We start from the raw sequence: 22,642 nt of genomic DNA, 5'->3' as shown, positions 1-22,642 counted from the left end.
AAGTAGAAATGAGATCCTAAAAGACAAATAATGAAGACTGAGGTGTGACTTAGGGAATTAGGTAAAAATACCCATATAGCATTCAAGCAGAAGTTACATGAATTTGGATTCTGATTTTACCATTACAATATACTTGAGATCAAACAGTAAGTTCCTTAAGTCCTCCAATGACTCAGTTTTACTGGAGATATTTGAACATTAGATTATTTTTTCAACTTAGTCAAACCCAATAGCTCTAGCCTTAAATAGCTCTGTATAAAAGTAGGCTTTTACAAGTTTTCCAAGTAGCTTCTGAAGAAGTAAATGGTGTGATAAACATGAGCTAGAGCTATAAATACATCTCTTCACTTTACTACTGCCTCATATGAAAGATAGTAGAATTTATCCCAATTTGTATAAATATGTATTATGATTTCAGTAATAAATGCCTTCCTAAAAAGCAGTCCACGTAGGCAGAATGTACTTTTTCCCTGTGTGTAAGCTTCGCAACAAAAGTTCAAGCCTGGAAATAAGACTAAGAACAAATAATCAGCTATACTTACTAATTAAAAATATTAAGAAAACTTTGCTTCAGAAAAATAAACTTCATTTGTCTAGCAAACACTCAAGAAGAATAGTTTTATCTTTAGCCAAGGTAAAGGACCTAAAATGTAAACATTTAGAGCAAACCAAATCTAGAGGACAGAGACTGTGCATTAGAGACATTTATTGCTCCATATTATCACAATGTAAACACTTTTATCAGAGTATCACAATATAAATTCCAATGATTAGAGTTCTAAACTCAGCATAAGCTCTCATACGTGAAATAATTCAGCTAGATAAAAGGAATATAGCTGTTTTGTTTCATCTGGCATATTTTCAAGATTTCTGAAACACCAAGTTAACCAAATATATATATATATATACACACATATATATATACTTTTTTTTTTTTTTTTTTTAAATAGGGGAAAATGGGTTTCTGCCAAGAGTTAGGAAGCCAGGCTCCCTTTTAGACTTAAACACACACACACACACACACACACACACACATACACACACACACACAAAATGCTTTTTTCAATTGTTACTTACTTTCCTTGTTATACTACACTGGGAATTGACCACAATAATTTACCATGAAGTAAGAATCAAGACACAGTAACAGACATAGTAACAATAATGCAATTTATCACACATATGCATTAAGGATGCTTTGGATAAGACACATTTTGCAGAGAAATCTATATTAACCTTTGTGTCGCAACTTGTCAGTGTTGAAATAAATAGTTTAAAAATCTCAAATAAAAGAGAAAGAACAAAATACATTCCCCTCAAATCAGGCATCTCTTGATCTCAGCATACTCAAACTCAACTAGTTATAATAATTTAGCTACTAGCCCAGAATAGTGTGTTGGTAACTCTGTAACACTTAAGCAATCCAGAATAAATGCTTTAGATAATAATAATGCAAAAATATCTGTAAGTATGGAGCATTAGACCTTAATGGTTTTTAAAAATTATGAATGTAATATAAGAACCCAGGAAAAAAAGCAGAAATTAGCATTTTTCTATTAAACAGTTAATACTTCAAGATATTTGAGAAATAATATATGCTTATTCTGTAAAAGGCTAAAATAAAAATTTTAAAAGAGGAACAGGCTTTGTGGCAATAGTTGGGGTATCCATACCAAAATGTTGTCCAGATAAACCTGAAAAAACATATATGGACATGTTACTTTAGTTGACTTACGGACTTATGGACTGGCTACTTTTTCATCAAATATCAGTGAAAATATGTATATTGGTAGGACACATAGAGTGTAGTGTTCGGCTTTGAAACATACCTTTTTCTGCAAATTGATCTTAAATTTTCTGAGAAATTATAACTAACATTAGCACCCTTTAAAATTCTTTAAACTATTTTCTGATCACTTTGCATATATTTGATTTCTTTTGCGGGGGGGTGCCTTGTACCTGTGGCATATGTAAATTTCCAGGCCACAGGTTGACTCAGAGCTGTAGCTGCCAGCCTATGCCACAGGCACAGCAACACAGGATCCGAGCCACATCTGTGACCTACACGGCTCATGCAATGCTGGTTCCTTAACCCACTGAGCGGGAGCCAGGGATCAAACCCACATTGTCATGGATACTTGTCGGGTTCTTAACCTGCTGAGCACAAAGGGAACTTCTGTATTTGAGCAGAACTGTATAAAACATGTTAGTGGTGTAATCTACAGAATGGAAGTACGATCAATCCTCTATTAGTCTAAATATTATTTTTAAGTATATCTTACAGTCTAGCACTTCCCTTGTTAATGTCATATGAGAGCCATATACTATGAATAAATCCTTCTAGCAATAACAACCAACAAAATGAAATACTGTCTTACATAAGAAAGCAGTGAGACTAAATGGAACCCTAGGCTCTTCAAGAAATCCACCAACACTTAGAGGGTTTTTTAAAATTTAATTTTATTGGAGAATAGTTGACTAACAATGTTGTATTAGTTTCAGGTGTACAACAAGGTGAATCAGTTATACAAATAAGAGGAATGAATAGTACTGCATTCAGCAAGAGACAGAGACCTGTAACTACTCCTACGCAACTCTAGAATATAAGAAGATCTTTCATGGGAGATGCTTGTGGGTGCTAGAAGATGCAAAACTAAACACTGAGGCCCTGGGAGGACTGCACAAAAATTTAGGTCCAATGGCAGGCATAGAAAGTAGAAGCTAATCTCCGTGAGATGAGGCTCAGACTCAGGTTTCACATGATTAAATACTGACGTTTAAAAACAAACAGGAAGAGGAGTTCCCATCGTGGCTCAGTGGAAACGAATTTGACTAGCATCCATGAAGATGCAGGTTCAATCCCTGGCCTTGCTCAGTGGGTTAAGGATCTGGCATTGCCATGAGCTGTGGTGAGGGTTACAATCTGGCATTGCTGTGGCTGTGGGGTAGGCCGGCAGCTACAAATCTAATGTCACTCCTAGCCTGGGCACCTCCACATGCCGTGGGTACGGCCTTAAAAAAAGGAGAAAGAAGTGAAGTCACTGCTCCTCAGAAGCAGGGGCTGAGAGAGGGGTAAAAGCCAAGAGACTGTTAATATAAAAAACCATCTACAATTTTAGTATAAATCAGGTTCTTTCTTTTTTTTAATAAATGCATTTATTAGCTTCGCATATGCACTTGTCATTCATTTCCTGCCCCTTTTTTTGGCCACACCCACAGCATGTGGAAGTTCCTGGGCCTGGGACTGAACAGGCATCATTAGCAGCATCCCAAGCTGCTGCAGTGACAACACTGGATCCTTAACCCATCGCACCACAGGAGAACTCCCAAATCAGGCACTTAGTAAAAGCTTTATTGGATTTTTTAAAACTTGATAAAAATAATTAAAAAATAAATGGAGATGGTTCATTTTAAGTCATGACATACATTTGTACTTTTACTACATAAAGCAGTGGTGCTCAACTGAGAGTGATTTTTGCCTACCAGAAGATATTGGCAATATCTGAAGACATTTTTGGTTGTCATCATTGGCGGGGAGAAGACCTTGCTACTGCATCCACAGTTAAGTCCAGAGATGCGGCTAAACTTTCTACAACACACACAGGACATCACTCACAACGAAGAATTATTCTGCCTAAAATATCACTAGTTCCAAGCTTCAGAAACCTTGCCGTAAGTAGTTTTAAAGAATAAATCTGGCAATTTTAATGTGACAGGAAATTACACTATGACTTACTACGTAGCATATTATACACCCTGGCTAATGCCCCACAGTTAGAAAGCATAAACTCAACTCATTCCCAAGGTATCAAAGCTCAGTCTCAGTGAAAAACAGGAAAGACTGATGTTGTAAATATTGAACAGTGATGTCTCTACAGATTATGTTATCTGTGACCTTAAGGCTTTATAATTGGGGGGGGGGGGGAGTGACACAGTCACCTGAAGCCCATGGACATATCTGCACCCTCTACGCTTAAGGGAATCTAAGTAAAATGATTAAAATCCACAACCAAAATTCTACTCTGAAGAAAAAACATTAAAATTATTTTCAGAGACGTTAATAAACAATTCCACCACTTCCCCTGAGGTAGGGCTGATGATTATGCTCTTTGCCAACAGAAGTTAAATGTCCATCAACCCTACAAGTCCTCAGGGGGGTAAATTTACTTTTAAAGCCTTCAGCCTACTATGACAGCAAAAGCTAAATATAAAGGTTAAAACGTTCTTGTTCTGACCAAAAAACAAGACGAACACAGAAAAAAAACTTCAGAATTTTTTTAAAAAATAAAAATAAAAAAACCACCAACAACAAAAGTTTTATTAATTATCCAAAGGGTTAACTTGCAGCTATATTCAGACATGGCTTTTTTTCTAAGAAAATACAATTATATGAGTATTGGAAAGAAAAGGTCATCAGTCAGACAATTTAAAATTTTGTGATTTGAAATGTTTCCTCCCCTAAAGCCAAAGTATTCCTTTAAGAAATATGGGAAATACCTTTTTTTTTGGGGGGGGGCACACCCACGGCATACAGAGGTTCCCTGGCTAGGGGTCTAATGGGAGCTACAGCTGCCGGCCTACGCCACAGCCACAGCAACACCAGATCCGAGCCGCCTCTGCAACCTACACCACAGCTCATGGCAACGCCGGATCCTTAACCCACTAAGCGAGGCCAAGGATCAAACCTGCGTCTACTAGTCAGATTTGTTTCTGCTGAGCCACGACGGGAACTCCAGAAAATACTTTCTAAATATTTAAAAATACCTCAGCAAGTCATCCATTTATTTTGTGTCTTTATTTTTCAGGAGAGATGAGAACAAAGGGCTTGGTTATCTCATTTTTCACAAATTATAAATTGTAAATTTAGATAGCATACTTAGATTTAAAATAGATTTTAATTTTTGAATTTCAAGATCTACTTAGAACCTGCTTTAATAATACTTTTGGCCAAGCTAGCTTTCTAAAAAAAGCTGGGGGGAAAAAAAGTTTTCTGAGGGGGAAAAAAAGGTTTAAGTAATGAGGATAAACTTATTCTTGACATAGGTGACAGGTTTTTCTTGCAAATCTGTGATTTGGCCTAAATAGTTCCAACAATTCCAACAGCAATGCTGGACTCCTAAATGTTAGAATTTAGTATTACAGCCCTTTAAGTTTATATACACAGCCACTTCCCCTGGGTAACCACATATTATTATCAGGGCTAGATCCAGGTGGGTTTCTGTATCAGATGCTACACTACATTCAGAATTCCACTACATTCTGACCTCAGGCTCTATTCCTGGATCTCATTTCCCAGAGCTTAAAATAAAGTCTCAAATCCTTAAAATGGCACATAGACCCTAAATGATTTGGCTCCCTGACACAATCTCGAAGCCTCTACTCACGTGCCATTCTCCTCAACTCACCTCCTATCTCAGCTGCTTTCAATTCCTAAGAAGAGCTATCATCTTTCACATCTTAGGGCTTTAGCATATGCTCTTCTATCTGCTGAAAATACTCTTGTCCATTCTGCTCACCTGTATAAATCCTAGCGTTCTTCCTGTGTCAGCTTAAATATCACTTCCTCAGGAAGTCTTTCTTTACCCCCCCAAAACTAGGTCAGGATCCTGTTAAACACTCTCATAGTTTCTGTGATCTTTTTCTTACTGCCTTCGTCACAACTGTAATCAACTGTTTCTTTGTTATTTTAATCTCAACATTCCTCTTTAGACTGTAAGCGCCAGGAGACAAGGGGCTAAAATGTGTGCAGTGTATCACCGCGCCACTAGGCTATAAAGTATTGGTACTCTAACCAGATATTCAAAAAATGAATAGTCTTTTAACAATCTGAAGAGTTTTGTAATCTGGCCTCTGTTTGAATTTCAACATAGACAAGATTCAAATCATCTTTCTCTGGCTTCTCTATTTTAGGCAAATCAGTCAAAGTAAATGGAAATCGCGATGGAAGGTGCGAGGTGTTGCTCAACTGCACCTCCCCTACGCATCGGAACACCCAGATCCTATCCAACCAAAACATCCAGTTACACGTTCGGGTCCTTTACTGAAATGATAGACATTCTTAGAGACAGTACCTTTTTCATTTCTGCGCTTACTACATTTAGTATAAAGTAGGCTCTTAGTAAAAGTTTGTGAATGGAAGAATGAACGCTAAAACACTCAAGATCATTAACACAGTGAAAAAGGTGATTCAAAGGGTATGTATGAATCTACTCAAAATATTAGGAAAGGTTCTTGTTTCTGAAATCAGGTTTGTCTTGATAACACATGCCTTGCATTCTGCCTTCATTTATCTACCCGTGAATATTCCCACTGCTACCAAGGTGACAAGAATAATGAAAGAATAACATCAATCCACTTAAAAAGAAATGCCAGATTTAAGAATGTGAATACTCATCATCTAGTATTATTTTGACACTTGAAAGCACTGGTTTAATGTGCACTCAATTTTATCAATGCTGTTACCCTTTGAGGCAAACAATGGATAATAGCCCTTTTCCTGAGGTTTAAAGAATGTCAAGGAAGCATGGAAGTCTATAAATTAATGTGTGTTTGCTATAAAATCAATAACCAATTTAACAAAATTAAAATAGAGGCCTGTATTTTTTAATCATTAATGTAATTTTTCAAAACTAATTTAAAAATAATATAAACAGTCCAGTACCTTCAGAGCTAAAAGAATTTTCCTAAATGAAAAAAGGAATTCATAATGATTATTATATGCCGATTCCAAGATAAGTATTTAGATCACTATGTGAATTTTAATGAAATACAATTTGGTCACTCACGGAGTTCCCGTCGTGGCGCAGTGGTTAGTGAATCCGACTAGGAACAATGAGGTTGTGGATTCGATCCCTGTCCTTGCTCAGTGGGTTAAGGATCCAGCATTTCAGTGAGCTGTGGTGTAGGTCGCAGACGTGGCTCAGATCCCATGTTGCTGTGGCTCTGGCGCAGGCCGGCGGCTACAGCTCCGATTCGACCCCTAGCCTGGGAACCTCCATATGCCGCGAGAGTGGCCCAAGAAATGGCACAAAGACAAAAAGACAAAAAAAAAAAAAAAAATTTAGTCACTCAATATACTATATTACTAAAGAAAAATAATATTCTAACATAAAATTTATTAATAAATTAGTTTAATCTTTAATCATTGTAAGAGCTCTTCTGATATTGAATATTACCATCAAGTTTTATTAAACCTATTATAAAAATCTACAATACCAACTTGAGCATATTTAAAGTATAAAAATTTTTAGGCACATATCATGGTTTTATGAATTTTTCCTCAGAGGAAAAGGCACAATACCCATGAAGAGGGAATATTTTTATATACTACTAAACTATGCTAAGGAATACAAATAAAATGGTATTTTAAAATCTAAATACTGTACCTTATAATGTCTCACAAATTATAACCGTACCACCAATTTGAGATGTGGATGCCTGAATTATAAAGTTGAAGGTTGTTTTAAGTTTTTATATCATACTAATTGGCCAAAGGATTTGCTTCAGATACCCACTAAAAGGGCAGTGGTGTTATACTGTGACTTAATGGCATAAGAAAACAACTTTTCTTTTAGTTACTTTTCCACCAATCATATAAAGGCCTTGGTTCACTCTCCTGCCCCTCAAATACTGCGCTTTAGTGCACAGAAAGTTTTTTTTTTAGCTATTCCACGATTAAGTATGTCCTTATAGAATGATCAGAAGCATCTGGGAAAGGTGGAAGTGAAAAAAAACCCTCACCGGGAAAGTTAGCTTAATGCTTGCCCTTCAGAGTGGCCCATTATCAACATTTCATAGTGGGTTTCTTTATTTCCAGGTCCCTGAGGTATGTGCAATAAATTATGACTTGAACTAAACAAGTCACACTTGGCTCCAAAATGAAATTTTCCTACCTCTACTTTCTAGTCCCCAAGGTGGGAAGAGGAAATCCTGGTCACAGCCAAAGAAGTCATATTTTTGGCTCTAACTTACATTTTCCTGCTTCTCTAAAAGCCAAATTTTGCATTGAGACTACAAGAGTCTTAAGTTAGCATTTTAAACTATATTTTAATTTTTACTTCCACAATCTGTCTCAAACCTAAGAAAAAAATTTGTTTCACAAAATTAATGTCATTGTCCTCTTTTTCCCACGCAAATCACTTTTCTAACTCAGACGCTGCCCTTAACTCTTTGAAATAGGAATTCAGGTGAATTCAAATGAAACAATAGAGAAAATAATACAGAAATAGATTGCTTCATTTCCATAAGATAGAATATGTAAGGTTCTCATTTACAAATAACTTTTACTTATTTTGCCAGTAAAAGGGAACTATAAAGTCCTAATTCACGGTACAGTAATTTGAAGTATTGTTTTAGGTTTGGAAGAGTTATTATGGAAATCATTTAGTTAATCACCTCATTTTGTAGGAAACAAGCATATGGCAGACACACCCTGAAGTGACTCCGGAAAGTCCTATCTTTATATAATCCTCTCACTTTGAGTGTGAGCAGAACCTGTGACTTATTACTTGCTTTTAGCCAACAGAATATGGCAAGTCTCCATTTGAGGAGACTAGAGCTAAACAGTATGTTGCTGGCCTTAGAGAAGTAACCTGCCGCGCAGTGAGAGGGCCTGTGAGAAGGCCACATAGCAAGGAGTTTTGAGTAGCCTCTACAAGATGAGAGCAGCCGCTGCTGGATCAATCCAAACTACATGGAACTGAATTCTGCCAACATCCTGAACAAGCTTGGAAGAAGACTCAAAGATCCAGATGCAACCTCAACCCATCCAACACACTGACTGCAGCCTTGTGGAACCCTGAAGAGAGGATCTGACTAAGCCCTGCCCAGACTCCTGACCCATGGAAACCTAAGAAATGTGTGTTGTTTTAAGCCAGTATGTCACACAGCAATAGGACACAAACATAAAGAAGGACAGCCAGTGTAATTAATATGATACCCTCTCCATTTACCATGTTCTATCACGTATTATATAAGAGTGTAAAATGCTATTGGAATTAAGCATTCCCTTCTTTAACTCCCTTAATGATGTATGATGGTAACAACATACTATACCTGCCTTATTATAAGTCATATTAATGTTTACTACTGTCCTATTCATTATCATCTAACAATGATTAAGCAATATCATGCCTTAAAGTATCTAGGAATGTAGGGGTTTTTTTGTTTTTTTAAAATAACAAGGGCAAGTAAAACAAACAAAAAAGCCGGAGTTCCTATTGTGGTGCAGCGGAAATGAATCCATCTAGTAACCATGAGGTTGCAGGTTCCATCCCTGGCCTCACTCAATGGGTTAAGGATCTGGCGTTGCCGTGAGCTGTGGCATAGGTCTCAGACTCAGTTCAGATGCCACATTGCTGTGGCTGTGGCATGGGCTGGCGGCTACAGCTCCAATTCGACCCCTAGCCTGGGAACCTCCACATGCCGTGGGTGCAGCGCTAAGGAAAAAAAAAAAGAAAATAAACAAAAAAGCCAAATACTCTTTTGATAAATTGTATCAAATATATTTAACTTTTAGTTTTGATTAATTTTAATTAATATTTAATATATATTTAATACTTAATTATAAGTATAATTATATATTCATATTTAAGACAAACTACACTTAAATAAAAATATATTTAATCTTTTTTTTTTTTTTTTTTTTTTTTTTTTTGTCTTTTTGCCATTTCTTGGGCTGCTCTCGCGGCATATGGGAGGTTCCCAGGCTAGGGGTCTAATTGGAGCTGTAGCCACCGGCCCACGCCAGAGCCACAGCAACATGGGATCTGAGCCGAGTCTGCAACCTACACCACAGCTCACGGCAACGCCGGATCGTCAACCCACTGAGCAAGGCCAGGGATCGAACCCGCAACCTCATGGTTCCTAGTCGGATTCGTCAACCACTGCGCCACGACGGGAACTCCCCCGAATCTTTAATTAAACCAATTTATTGATCACCAACTATATTCCAAGGCAATATTTAATTGCAGAGACACAAAGATGTTTAAGAAATTGTCCTAATCTGCAAATAGACCATCCAACAGATTATAAAACATATTTCTAAACACAAAGTGTAATATAACGAAGGTGGTATAAGTATGTGCTTTAAGAAGCAATGAAAGGAAGTTCTTGCTATGGCACAGGGGGTTAAGGATCTGGCATTGTCTCTGTAGTGGCTCAGGTTGCTGCTGAGCCACTGGCTGGATCTCTAGCCTGGCGCAGTAGGTTAAGATCTGGTGTTATCACAACTGTGGTGTAGGTTGCAGCTATGGCTCAGATTTGATCCCTGGCCCAGGATGGTCCATATGCCATGGGTGTGGCCAAAAAAAAAGTAAAAAAAAAAAAAAAAAAAAAATGCTAGTAAAACTAACTATGCAGGTATATATAACAGCCAGCTTTGGGAGTTCTCTAGTGTTCTAGTGGTTAGGAGCCAACATTTTCATGGCTACGGCCCGGGTTCAGTCCCTGGTCAAGGAACTGAGATTCCACATCAAGCTGCTGCATGCTGCAGCCAAAAAAAGAAAGAAAAGAAAAAGCCAGCATTGTTGTACTTTTGGTTTGTAACTCTTTTTTTCCTATGTGATTTAAAAGGCAAATGCATAAAACAATAATTGTAAACTATGTTAATGGATACACAATGTATAAAGATGTAATCTATGATAACAACAATATAAAAAGGGAGAGACAGAGATTAAGATGTTACTTTTAACCTCCAAGGTAACACAAATTAAATAACTAAAAAATATACACAGAGGGAAAGAAGAGAATCAAAATTGTATGCAACAAAAATCAACAAAACACAAAAAAGGGAAATAATGAAGAAACTGAGGAACAAAAAGCACATAAGACATGCAGAAAACAACTAGTTAAGTGGTAGACTACTGCATTGTCAGTAGTTATTTTATTTATTTATTTGTTTATTTACTTATTTACTTATGTCTTTTTAGGGCCGCATCCATGGCATATGGAAATTCCCAGGTTAGGGGTTATATCAGAGCTACAACTGCTGGCCTACGCCACAGCCACAGTTACAGCAACAGGGGATCCGAGCCACATCTTCGACCTACACCACAGTTCACAGCAATGCCAAATCCTTAACCCACTGGGCAAGGTCAGGGATCGAACCCGCATCCTCATGGATACCAGTTGGGTTCGTTACTGCTAAGCCATGACAGGAACTCCACAATAGTAATTTTAAATGTAAATGAATTAGACTCTCCAGTTAAAAGGCAGAGACTGGCAGAATGAATTTAAAAATATGATCCAATTACAATGTCTGTAAGAGATTCGTTTTAGATATAAGGAAGTTGGACTCAGATTTGGCAATGGTTTCCTGAATATGACCCCAAAGCACAGTCAACAACAAAAATAAAAATGGACTTTATTAAAATTTCAAACTTCTGTATTTATTTTAAATACTATAGATGTGTGCAAATATTTTCAATAACCTGTTTGATCATTTATGAATTTTAAGAAATCCATAATGGTGCTTTGAGTTATTTCAGATATTTTAGGTACTGACTGCTATATTCTAGTCATCTCCAAAAGATAAAGGGTTTCAATTATTATAAAAATTGCATACCTATACTCTAAAGCTTATAAACATCAGTCTTTTGAATGAATGTTTATAAATATCTCTTAATTATGGGGAAAAAAAAAAAAAAAAGCCAAGACTCCTTTTTGGAGTCCTTATTCTAAGTTCTTTGTCATATATTGTGGAAAATACTCATTCCCTTCCCACTGCTGCTGACTTTGAGCTTGGGCATGTGACATGCTCTGGGAAATATGTTTGTAAATATAGCATAAGCAGGTGTTTGAAGAGAGCTTGCACAGTTAAGCCCACCTATGGCAATTATGACGTGTTTTGGTTGGTCTGTTGTCCACAAAGTATGAGATACATGTTGGGCAGTGCTGCACAGTTGAGCTCAACCTATGCTGGTCAAACCACAGCAGGGTGACTGAGCCCAGGTCAAATCACCTATTGTCTACCCCACCCTAGTAGATGTGTGACCCATGATAAATGACTGTTGTTTTAAGTTACTTAATTTTAAGTTGTTTATTAAGACAGGAAGAATTGATCCAGGCATATGGAAAAAGAAACACACTTTCTTTACAACTGTTGTTTCCAGGAAAGACTTGCTTTTCTTTCTTTTTTTTTTTTTTTTTTTTTTTTTTTACTTTTTAGGGCCGCACTTGCGGCATATGGAAGTTCCCAGGCTAGGGGTTGAATCGGAGCTGCAGCCACTGGCCTACACCACCGCCATAGCAATACGGGATCCAAGCCAAGTCTTCGACCTACACCACAGCTCACGGCAACGCCGGATCCTTAACCCACTGAGCGAGGCCAGAGATCACACCCTCATCCTCATGGATCCTAATTGGGTTTGTTAACTGCTGAGCCATGAAGGGAACTCCAGCAAAGACTTCTCTTTATCTGTCTCCTGATCCTGAACTTGGACTACACTTGGGTCTACCCCCTTCCTCCTTTCAGGAACCACTAGAGAATCTCCTTTAGAATCGCCCTCCTCCTCCCAATGCAGACCTCATGGAAGACTGTTATTTTTCTTTATTATTCAGCGAGAGCCACTGGAATTCAGATAAGCAGAATTATGACACCTAGGACCATTACAAGGAATGTCAGAGCAGGTCACTGGTATCTTTTTTTTTTCTCTCCCTGTATGGCAGAGTGTGATGCTACCAAGAAAGAATTTATCCTAAGGAAAGAAAGCATTAAGAAACCCAAGACTGGTGCAATAACAATGTGCAGAATCATAGTTGTTGGGAGTGAAGGTAGAGAAAATAGAAGATAACTTTTTATGAGAATGTATTTTTAAGATAATGCAATTTTTTTTCTGCACAAGTAATACTTTATTCAATTTAAGGATTTTTCAAAGAATAACACAGTGAACACCTGTATTCTCATCATATTTTTTGAAGCTTGTTTCTTAATAAAACAAACATTATAGAAAAAGCTAAAGTCCCTTTCGATAACTACTCCCAATATCATTTCTCTCTCTTCTCTGATCTAATCACTATTAAGAGTTTGACGTGAATCCTTTCAGTCATTCTAACTTTATGAGTGTAATACTTAGTACAACCTAATTATTAGCCATAAAGTTATCTCCTTTTCTGTCTTTCAAGAAGTCATACACAGGTCCAAGAAAGAAAGATCCAAGCAAAATTTGAACGAGCTAGTTTTAGGGGGAAAATTCTATATTTAAGACATGGGAAGAACAACAACAACAAAAATAGAAAGAAAAAAAAAAAAAGACACGGGAAGAACATGTGATAGAAAGTGTGGGAAAGTGGGAGTTCCCGTCATGGCGCAGTGGTTAATGAATCCGACTAGGAACCATGAGGTTGCGGGTTCGATCCCTGGCCTTGCTCAGTGGGTTAAGGATCTGGCGTTGCCATGAGCTCTGGTGTACGTTGCAGACATGGCTCGGATCCCACGTTGCTGTGGCTGTGGTGTAGGCTGGCGGCTACAGCTCTGATTAGATCCCTAGCCTGGGAACCTCCATATGCCGCAGGTGCGGCCCTGGAGAAGACAAAAAAGAAAAAAAAGAAAGTGTGGGAAAGAGATTCTCTCCACTTTAACAAAGCAGTGTTAGTGCAATAATACAGGGACAAGATAAACATGATAAGACATCAAAAACAGACAGTACCACTGCCAGTGACAATGCAATCAGCAGCACCGATTCAGTGGAATGTGCACTAATGCTGTAGATGGTGAACACGAGAGTTCTCTTGAGTGGATGCCAACCGTTTCATCAGGAGTACTCAGAGGCAGCATTAGTCATCTTAGAATAGGAGCCTTGGGAACGGTCAGCGGCACTCTCAGTGGTAGCACTGATGGCTGGAGAAAGGTAGTAGAAGCCACTAAAGTTATTAGAGGCTGCAAGGATTAAATACCCCTTCAGGACTTTTAGAAATTTTGATGAGGTTCAGAGGTGAGGGAAGAGTAGTGGTTAACCGGAGAAATATTGTTTATTATTGTTAATATAATTCACAGTGTTTAGTACAGTATTAATAAGAAAGATGATAACTGCCTAGGGAAAGAATTCTTGCTTTTGGTCTGGGACCCTAACAGGTTGTGTTCTGGGAGGGGTATGGATTATATTCAACGGAGTCAGCTCAGTGGCTAGAAAACCTCAAGTTCTGGTCTCAGATTGCTAATACCTTCAAACGCCTGTAGGAAGTAAAAGAAAATTCTCCCTGATAAAGATAACATCATCTCAGGCTTTAAATTATTGCTACAAATATTTTTTCAAGTATGATCATTAAACAATTGGTGATAATGAAACAAAACTCCTGCTTCTGGCTACGGCAGAATAATTGGTTTAGTACGATCCCTCCCACTGCAAGTAACTATAAAACTGGACAAAAGAAATAAAGCAGCTGCTTTCAGGGAATAGATACCAGGCAGCATAAGACTGTAATCTCAGAGGTAAGGGAAATTGATTAGATGAACTCCATGGCTCTCAGCTCTCTTCCTGGGTATAATTTCCCGACAAGAGCCAAGCAGAGTACGGTGGTCCTGCTGGGCTGAAGTGGAAGATATCAGAGCCTGAAGCAGCTAAAATCACTGAAAACTGCAGGTCAGGGCATAGCATTGGAGGCAGAAGAGAGATAGAGAAACACCCCCAGAAATCCCTGGGGTGGGAGGCTCTTCTCTAATGTGGCAGAGAGTTTGATAAAACAAATTGCTAGGCTCTACCTCCAGGGTTTCTGATTCAGTTGGTCTGGATGGAAGATGAAAATACATATTTCTAATTAAGTTCCCAGGATCACACTTTGAAAATCACTGTTATTGAGCCAAAGACAGTGTAAGTTAAAAATAAAATAAATCCGTATCTACTCCACCTTTTTCATTCATTCCAAGTCACCAAAGCATTAAAATAAAATGAGGATCCAAGGAAAATGTTTAATTAACTACACAAAATCAGTAATTTCAGTGATAAATAAAAATTCAGGTTTTGATAGCCTACCTGTAGGTCTTTCACATTTGGAAAAGGGATTCCTACTGTTATGACAGCACGGGCATTATCATCTGAGAAATCTAGCCCCTCACTCACTTTACCACGACAAACTGCTACCAGGAGGGCTCCGTCTAAAGCAATAGAAAATAAACATTTTTAAAAGCACACTCAAAATTCCCAGAAATTGCTTATTCTTGTTATTTTGAAAAGATGTGATTATTAAGTAATTTTTAACACCAAATTTTAAAGAATCAAAATTAAAAACTATTATAAGATACAGTTTTTAAAGTTCAATCTCTTCTTATTTGAAGGGAAATAAAATTACATTTAGGGGCAACATGGTAGAACCAATTTACAAACTGTGTATACATACAGTTATTGTGCACGTGAACTAAGCAATTGTGAACCAACTATTTTATCTTTTAAAAATTGAAATTGAAATTTAATCACTACCTTTACCACCAGGTCTCACAGTGATTTAAATAAATCTAATTTCTACTATTTATCATATTGAATCAATATCACATTGATAGTATTTAAAATACACACAGAATACTCTGTAATCTTCACATACAAGGATATTGACGATTATGTTAAAATTATTACGATTAGCTCTTCCTGTCAAACTTTTTATGGGCCTGCTTTACCTTTGAAATTTAGCCTTTGGTTACATTTTGAAAACTCAAATTTACCTTATATAATAAAATATAAGCACAAAGTACATTATTTGCATCAAAATGCAGGGCTCATTTGACTAGTAAGGAAGATATTAATGCATACTCTACCTACCTTTTTTTTTGTTTTTGTTTTTAGGGCCACACCTGTAGCATATGCAAGTTCCCAGGCTGGGGTTGAATCAGAGCTGTAGCTCCCAGCCTACGCCACAGCCACAGCAACACGAGATTGGAGCTGCATCTGCGACCTACACCACAGCTCATGGCAACACTGGATTCTTAACCCACTGAGTGAAGCCTGGGGTTGACCCCACATCCTCGTGGATACTAGTGGGGTTCGTTAACATGGAGCCACAATGGGAACTCCTCTGCCTACCTTCTTTAACAAAATATTTTAGGCAGTGTTAGGAAGACTATGGGATAATACCTGAAAGCATGCCATTTCTTAAAACTGAATTGGTCTCCTCAAGTTTGTAGGAGAACAACTCCAAATAAAAGAATTGCTTTAACTTATTTTAACTCAGGATTATAAAATATAATTTTTCTCTAAAATACAATTCATTTAAAATAGATGACACAAATAAAATTATAACAGCACCAACTTCCCACTTTACAGTAAAAAAACTTTTTTTCATTGACCATCAAATAATTTCAATTACCTTTTTCTCCTTTGTACTTGATCGCATCATAGTACACCTTCAGTAATTCATCAAAATCCGTTTTTTCTCCTTTCTGTGGTTCTACAATGACTGTCTTCACCAACTCCAGATTATGCCATAAACCGGTAGAGAGCCAACGTTCTTTTAACTTTTCTAATAACTGAAAAGGGGAAAGGAAAAAGTGGCCTTTTTGTGTGTCCAGCTGAACAAACTTACACTGGTTTGCTGAAAAACAATGTGACTACAATGTGACTATTGCAGGAGTACTAACCTTTCTGTGTGTTACTCTATAAAATGATATAAACAATTATGTGTCATAGAGTTCTTACTGGGTAAATTTATTAACTGATTTAGAAAGCTTTTTGAGTTCCCATTGTGGCTCAGTGGTAACGAACCCGACTAGTATCCATGAAGACACAGATTCGATCCCTGGCCTCACTCAGTGGGTTAAAAGATCGGCATTGCTGTGAACTGCAGGGTAGGTTGCAGAAGTTTTTCTTGAAAAACCTGTCCTCTGATAAATAAGAAGACCTGGTTAATCTCCTTTGTATACATCTTCAGTTGTATAAAAGCTGGCATGTGGGTGTTCCATAGAGAAGAAAAAAAAAGTCATAAAGTTAATCTTTTGGGGGAGTTCCAGTCCTGGCACAATGGAAACGCATCCAACTAGGAACCATGAGATTTCAGGTTCGATCCCTGGCCTTGCTCAGTGGGTTAAGGATCTGGCATTGCCATGAGCTATGCTGTAGGTCACAGACACAGCTAGTATCTGGCATTGCTGTGGCTGTAGCATAGGCCAGTGGCTAGAGCTCCGATTTGATCCCTAGCCTGGGAACCTCCATATGCCGTGGGTGTTGCCCTAAAAAGACAACAACAACAAAAAAAACAAGATTATATTTTGGAGAATAGGAGAGAACAAAAAGGAGAAAGAGGGGAAACACAAAAACAAATCTTTTTTCAAGGTTTGCATTAGAGCTGAAAAACTTTATTGTTAATGCAAAGTTTAAAACTTGGACAACATTTTTTCCCTATATAGAAATCATTCAAACTTGCTTTAATTGAAAAGGAAAAGCTTTTTAAATTATCCAAACACAGTTAATAAGTTATTAAACTAATTTTTGTCAAGAAAACTTTCATGCAATCTGACACCTACTAGCCTTTCCAAAGCGCCACACCATTTAGAGCCAGGTCCAGAGGTGTATTTTATTATAGGCAACTCCAAGCAAAGCAGAGGCAACAAGAAACAAAATATTGATGGGGACTAGGAGAGCTCTTGTTCAAAAATTTGCTCTTCATTTGCATCTATTTTTAATGTGTAGAATATGGAGAAATTGGAACTCTCATGAACTCTGCTAAGAATATAAAATGGTGAGGGTGCTTTGAAAAAAATCTGACAGTTCTTCAAAAGGTTAACACAGAGCTACCATATGATGCAGGAATTATGCTCATAATTAAATACCCAAGAGAAAGGAAAACATATGTCCACACAAAAACTTACACATGAATGTTCATAGCAGCCTTATTCATAACACTCAAAAAGTAGAAAAATCCAAGTATCTTTTTTTTTTTCTTTTTTCTTTTTGTCTTTTTTTTTTTTTTTTTTTTTGCTATTTCTTTGGGCCGCTCCCGCGGCATATGGAGGTTCCCAGGCTAGGGGTCAAATTGGAGCCGTAGGCACCAGCCTATGCCAGAGCCACAGCAACGTGGGATCCGAGCCGCGTCTGCAACCTACACCACAGCTCACGGCAACGCCGGATCGTTAACCCACTGAGCAAGGCCAGGGACCGAACCCGCAACCTCATGGTTCCTAGTCGGATTCGTTAACCACTGCGCCACGATGGGAACTCCCTCTTTTTGTCTTTTGTCTTTTGTCTTTTTAGGGCCGCACCCGCAGCATATGGAAGTTCCCAGGCTAGAGGTCCAATCAGAGCTGTAGCTGCCAGACTACGCCAGAGCCATAGCAATGCGGGAACCATCTGTGACCTACACCACAGCTCACAGCAATGCCAGATCCTTAACCCACTGAGCAAGGCCAGGGATGGAACCTGCGTTCTCATGGATGCTAGTTGGGTTCGGTAACTGCTGAGCCATGATGGAAACTCCCAAATGTCTTCCAATTGATTAACAGATAAGTAAAATATAGTATATTCATAAAATGTAATATTACTTGGCAATAAAAATGAAGTACTGATGCATGCTATAACATGGATGAATTCTCAAAACAACATACTAAGTGAAAGAACCCAGGCATAAAAGGCCACAAATTGTATAATTCCACTTATATGAAAGTTTCAGAATAGGCAAATATATAGAGACCATGGTAAACTGGAGACTGCCTGAGGCTGGGGAAGGGAGAAAGTTTAGGGGAAGACGGGATTATTAATGGGTTTGGAGCTTCTTTTAAGAGTGATGAAAATATACTAAAATAAGTAAACTTTGTGAATCTAAAATAAACCATTGGCGTTCCCGTTGTGGTGCAGCGGAAACGAATCTGACTAGGAACCATGAGGTTTCGGGTTCGATCCCTGGCCTTGCTCAGTGGGTTAAGGATCTGGTGTTGCCATGAGCTGTGGTGTAGACTGCAGATGCAGCTCAGATCTGGCATTGCTGTGGCTCTGGCATAGGCCAGCAGCTGTAGCTCCAATTAGACCCCTAGCCTGGGAACCTCCATATGCCGTGGGAGCGGCCCAAGAAATAGCAAAAAGACCAAAAAAAAAAAAAAAAACCCCATTGAATCGTACACTTTAAATGAGTGGGCTGTATGGTATGCAAATTTTATCACAATAAAGATATTTTATTAAAACAATGATAAATAGGATACAGAAACTTCTAAATCACAAAGGGGAGACGGACAAAAAAACCAAGTCAATAGATTAACAAAAGCAGGAAAGAGGTAAAAGAAGGCACAAAACAAGATGCTAGAAAATAAATCCAAATATGCTAAAGAATCAAAACAAACACAAATTTAACTTATTCATTAAAAGTGAGACATTCAGATAGTTTGAAAGAAAGGGAGGCAAGGAAGAGAGAAAGTGGGGAGAGAAAAAAAGAAAACCAGCTATATCTTGGTTATCAATAGAGACACTTAAACCACAAAGAAATCTTGAAAATGAAGATATGGAAAAAGATACACGAGGCAGATGTTTATCAAAAGAAATCAGATGTATCACAGTCATTAAAAATAGACTTCAAAGCAAAAAGTTTAAAAAAAAATAGATACATCTTCCTTACACATATAAAATGCATTTACCAAAAAGACATAGCTGTCATGAATCTTTTTGTACTTAAGACATAATTTGAAAATATGGAAAGGAAAAACTGGCAAGAAATACAATGATAAACTCACCAATTCCCTTAATACTATAGAGGACTTCAACATAGCTCTCTAAGATATCTATGGATGACTTAGATAAATATGAATACAAAAGGCTCAAACATGTCAGAATCATCAAACTTACTTTAATTATATGCAGAAAACTTGATGCTGAATGAAAAGTAATCGTTCTTTTTAAATGCAGAATAATATACATAAACTCACAAAAAACATATCAATAAATTTTTTAAATCTGCTATCATATACAGATTTACTGGAAATATATATTAACAGAAGGGTCACTCATACCACAACAAAATAAATTTATCTAAACAAAAATCTGAAAAAAGGAGTTCCCACCATGGCTCAGTGGTTAACTAATCTGACTAGGAACCATGAGGTTGCAGGTTCGATCCCTGGCTTTGCTCAGTGGGTTAAGGATCTGGCATTGCCGTGAGCTGTGGTGTAGGTTGCAGATGCGGCTCAGATCCTGAGTTGCTGTGACTCTGGTGTAGGCTGGCAGCTGTAGCTCTGATTAGACCCCTAGCCTGGGAACCTCCATATGCCGCGAGAGTGGCCCAAGAAATGGCAAAAAGACAAAAAAAAAAAAAAAAAATCTGAAAAAAAAAAACCCTCATACAATTCTAGGTTCAAGAGAAAAACAAAATGGAAAAAAAATTACTTACAAACACTTCGGCTATTCTATGTCCTTTACTTTTCCACATGAATTTTAGATCAGCTTGTCACTTTCTACAAAGTGTCGATACAGCACTATTTAAACAGCAGAACATAATGGTGCTATAGAAATATATAATTTGATTATAATAAGCAATGAAAATAAATGAACTTCGGTCATGGATTAGTTAAAAAAGGTAAAAACTATATATATTGTCATGCCATTTTTTTGAAAACTCAAAAAGAAGCAAAACTAAGAGACATATGGATTGTGAAATACATATATACGTGGTAAAGCCACAGTAAAAAATGATAATTACAAACTTTAGGTCAATTATTAACCCTGTGGGGGGTGAACAAAGTAATGGGAATTTGAAGGAGCATCCAGATAACTTTTAACAGTAATATTTAGTTCTCAAGTGATAGTCTAAATGTTTTCGTTTTATTAATATACCTCATAATACATTATATACTACAAGTGATCTTATGTAAGTGTGAAATACATATTTCTTTCTTTTTTTTCTTTTTCTTTTTTTTTTTTGGTCTTTTTGCCTTTTCTGGGGCTGCTCCCGCAGCACATGGAGGTTCCCAGGCTAAGGTCAAATCAGAGCTGTATGCCGGCCTACGCCAGAGCCACAGCAAGGACAGATCAGAGCCTCGTCTGCGACCTACACCACAGCTCATGGCAACGTCAGATTCTTAACCCACTGAGCAAGGCCAGGGATCGAACCCGCAACCTCATGGTTCCTAGTCGGATTCGTTAACCACTGAGCCACGAAGGGAACTCCAATACGTATTTCTTATTAATGTTTCTAGTAACAACAGGATAGCAGAGAGAAGAAAACAAACAAAAACAACAAAAATATTAACCCCTATAATATGCCAGAAACTACATCAAAAATTTAAGAATAAAGCAGAGAACATTACAGAAAAAGTCCTTGCCTTTCTGACACTTATAGTAAGAGAATTTTACACTATTAAAGATATAGAATAAATACACAGGAAACTCCAAAATTTGTATGTATTTAAAGCCCAGGTTACTCCTATATGTGCTATATTCATATGCCCAATGGCCTGATAAAATTCACCAGTCAGCTATCACAAAGGCACCCGAAATGTCCCATATAAGACCAAATTTATAATATTCCAGTGTTTATTATTAACAGAAAGCTATCACCATACAGAGTTGTCTTGAACACTGAGTCAACCTTATTAATATGCTCTCCCCATCATCCCCATCATCAATACTCAATCTTTTACCTCATATTTAATCCATTACCAAGCCTTGTTAATTTCTGTCTTCCAAATATCTCTCCATATCCTAAGCCACCAGTTCAATCCAAGCTATCACAAGCTCTTGAAGGACTCTCCAAAAGTTTCTTAATTATATTATCCTGTCTCTTATCTATCACTTGTAGGTCTTTAACATTTTACCCAGAGCAATATTTTCAAAATACAAATCTTAGCACTTCATCTACTCACATCTCCACTTAAAAATTCAATAAGGGGAGTTCCTGTCGTGGTTAATGAACCCGACTAGGAACCATGAGGTTGCGGGTTTGATCCCCGGCCTTGCTGAGTGGGGTAAGGATCCGGCGTTGCAGTGAGCTATGGTGTTAGGTCGCAGATGCTGCTCAGATCTGGCGTTGCTGCGGCTGTGGTGTAGGCCAGTGGCTACAGCTCCAATTCGACCCCTAGCCTGGGAACCTCCATATGCCACAAGTGCGGCCCTAAAAAAAAAAATTCAACAAGAGGTAGTTCCCGCCATCATGCAGTGGATTAAGAATCCATATGCAGTGGCTTGGGTCACTGCAGAGGTACGGGTTTGATTCCCAGCCTGGTACAGTGGGTTAAAGGATCTGGCGTCGCTGTAGCTGTGGCATAGGTCCAGCTGTGGCTCAGATTCAATCCCTGGCCTGGGAACGTCTATACGCCGTGGGTGCAGCCATAAAATAAAATAAAAACAAATTCAATAAGGGGTGAGTCAACAGATTCTCCTTGCCTCCATGGGAACACTGATTCAACAACAACACAAAGACAACAATTACGGTTGTGAGAAATCCAGGGAACAGTTAAGAGGTTCCTACCTCCCAGATGAACATGAAACCAGCTGCACTGAGGATGGGAGGAAAATCTGCGGCATAACTTTTGCCTCTGTCCCTCCCCTTAGTTTAGCATGTTGCAACTGGAAGAAAACTTCCAACTCCAGACTTCCCCCTGAGGGAGTTAAAAGAAGACTAAAACATGTGTCTAATGTGTAGACTTTTAGGGAGGCTGCTCAGGGAAGTGGTTTCTGTCTTGCCTGAATCTATGCACTGACAGGAAACGGTGCCAGGTTGGGGGCTACTGAGTACAAAGGCA

General features: G+C 37.9%; 1 protein-coding gene across 10 annotated transcripts in view; it reads right to left on the bottom strand.

Moving 5' to 3' along the window:
• BRIP1 (BRCA1 interacting helicase 1) overlaps positions 1 to 22,642 on the bottom strand; it is a 137,986-nt gene that overhangs the window by 24,491 nt on the left and 90,853 nt on the right. For all 10 annotated transcript variants that reach the window (XR_014821286.1, XR_014821287.1, XR_014821284.1 and 7 more), the window contains exons 15-16: positions 16,294 to 16,453; positions 14,970 to 15,091 (exon numbers count right to left, since the gene is read on the bottom strand). Coding sequence is in view for 6 of the 10 variants with exons in the window: in XM_084985031.1 (XP_084841157.1) it covers positions 14,970 to 15,091; positions 16,294 to 16,453 (282 nt within the window). In the remaining 4 variants the exon portion in view is untranslated. The remainder of the gene's footprint in view (positions 1 to 14,969; positions 15,092 to 16,293; positions 16,454 to 22,642) is intronic.

Source organism: Sus scrofa, chromosome 12 (assembly GCF_054392235.1).
Source record: "Sus scrofa isolate SSC_HxYL_T2T_F1_AM1 chromosome 12, Sscrofa_HxYL_maternal_Yorkshire_Landrace_v2.0, whole genome shotgun sequence".
Taxonomy (NCBI): Eukaryota; Metazoa; Chordata; class Mammalia; order Artiodactyla; family Suidae; genus Sus; species Sus scrofa.
Note: the sequence above shows the minus strand (reverse complement) of the source record. Positions and strands in the feature narration are given on the sequence as shown.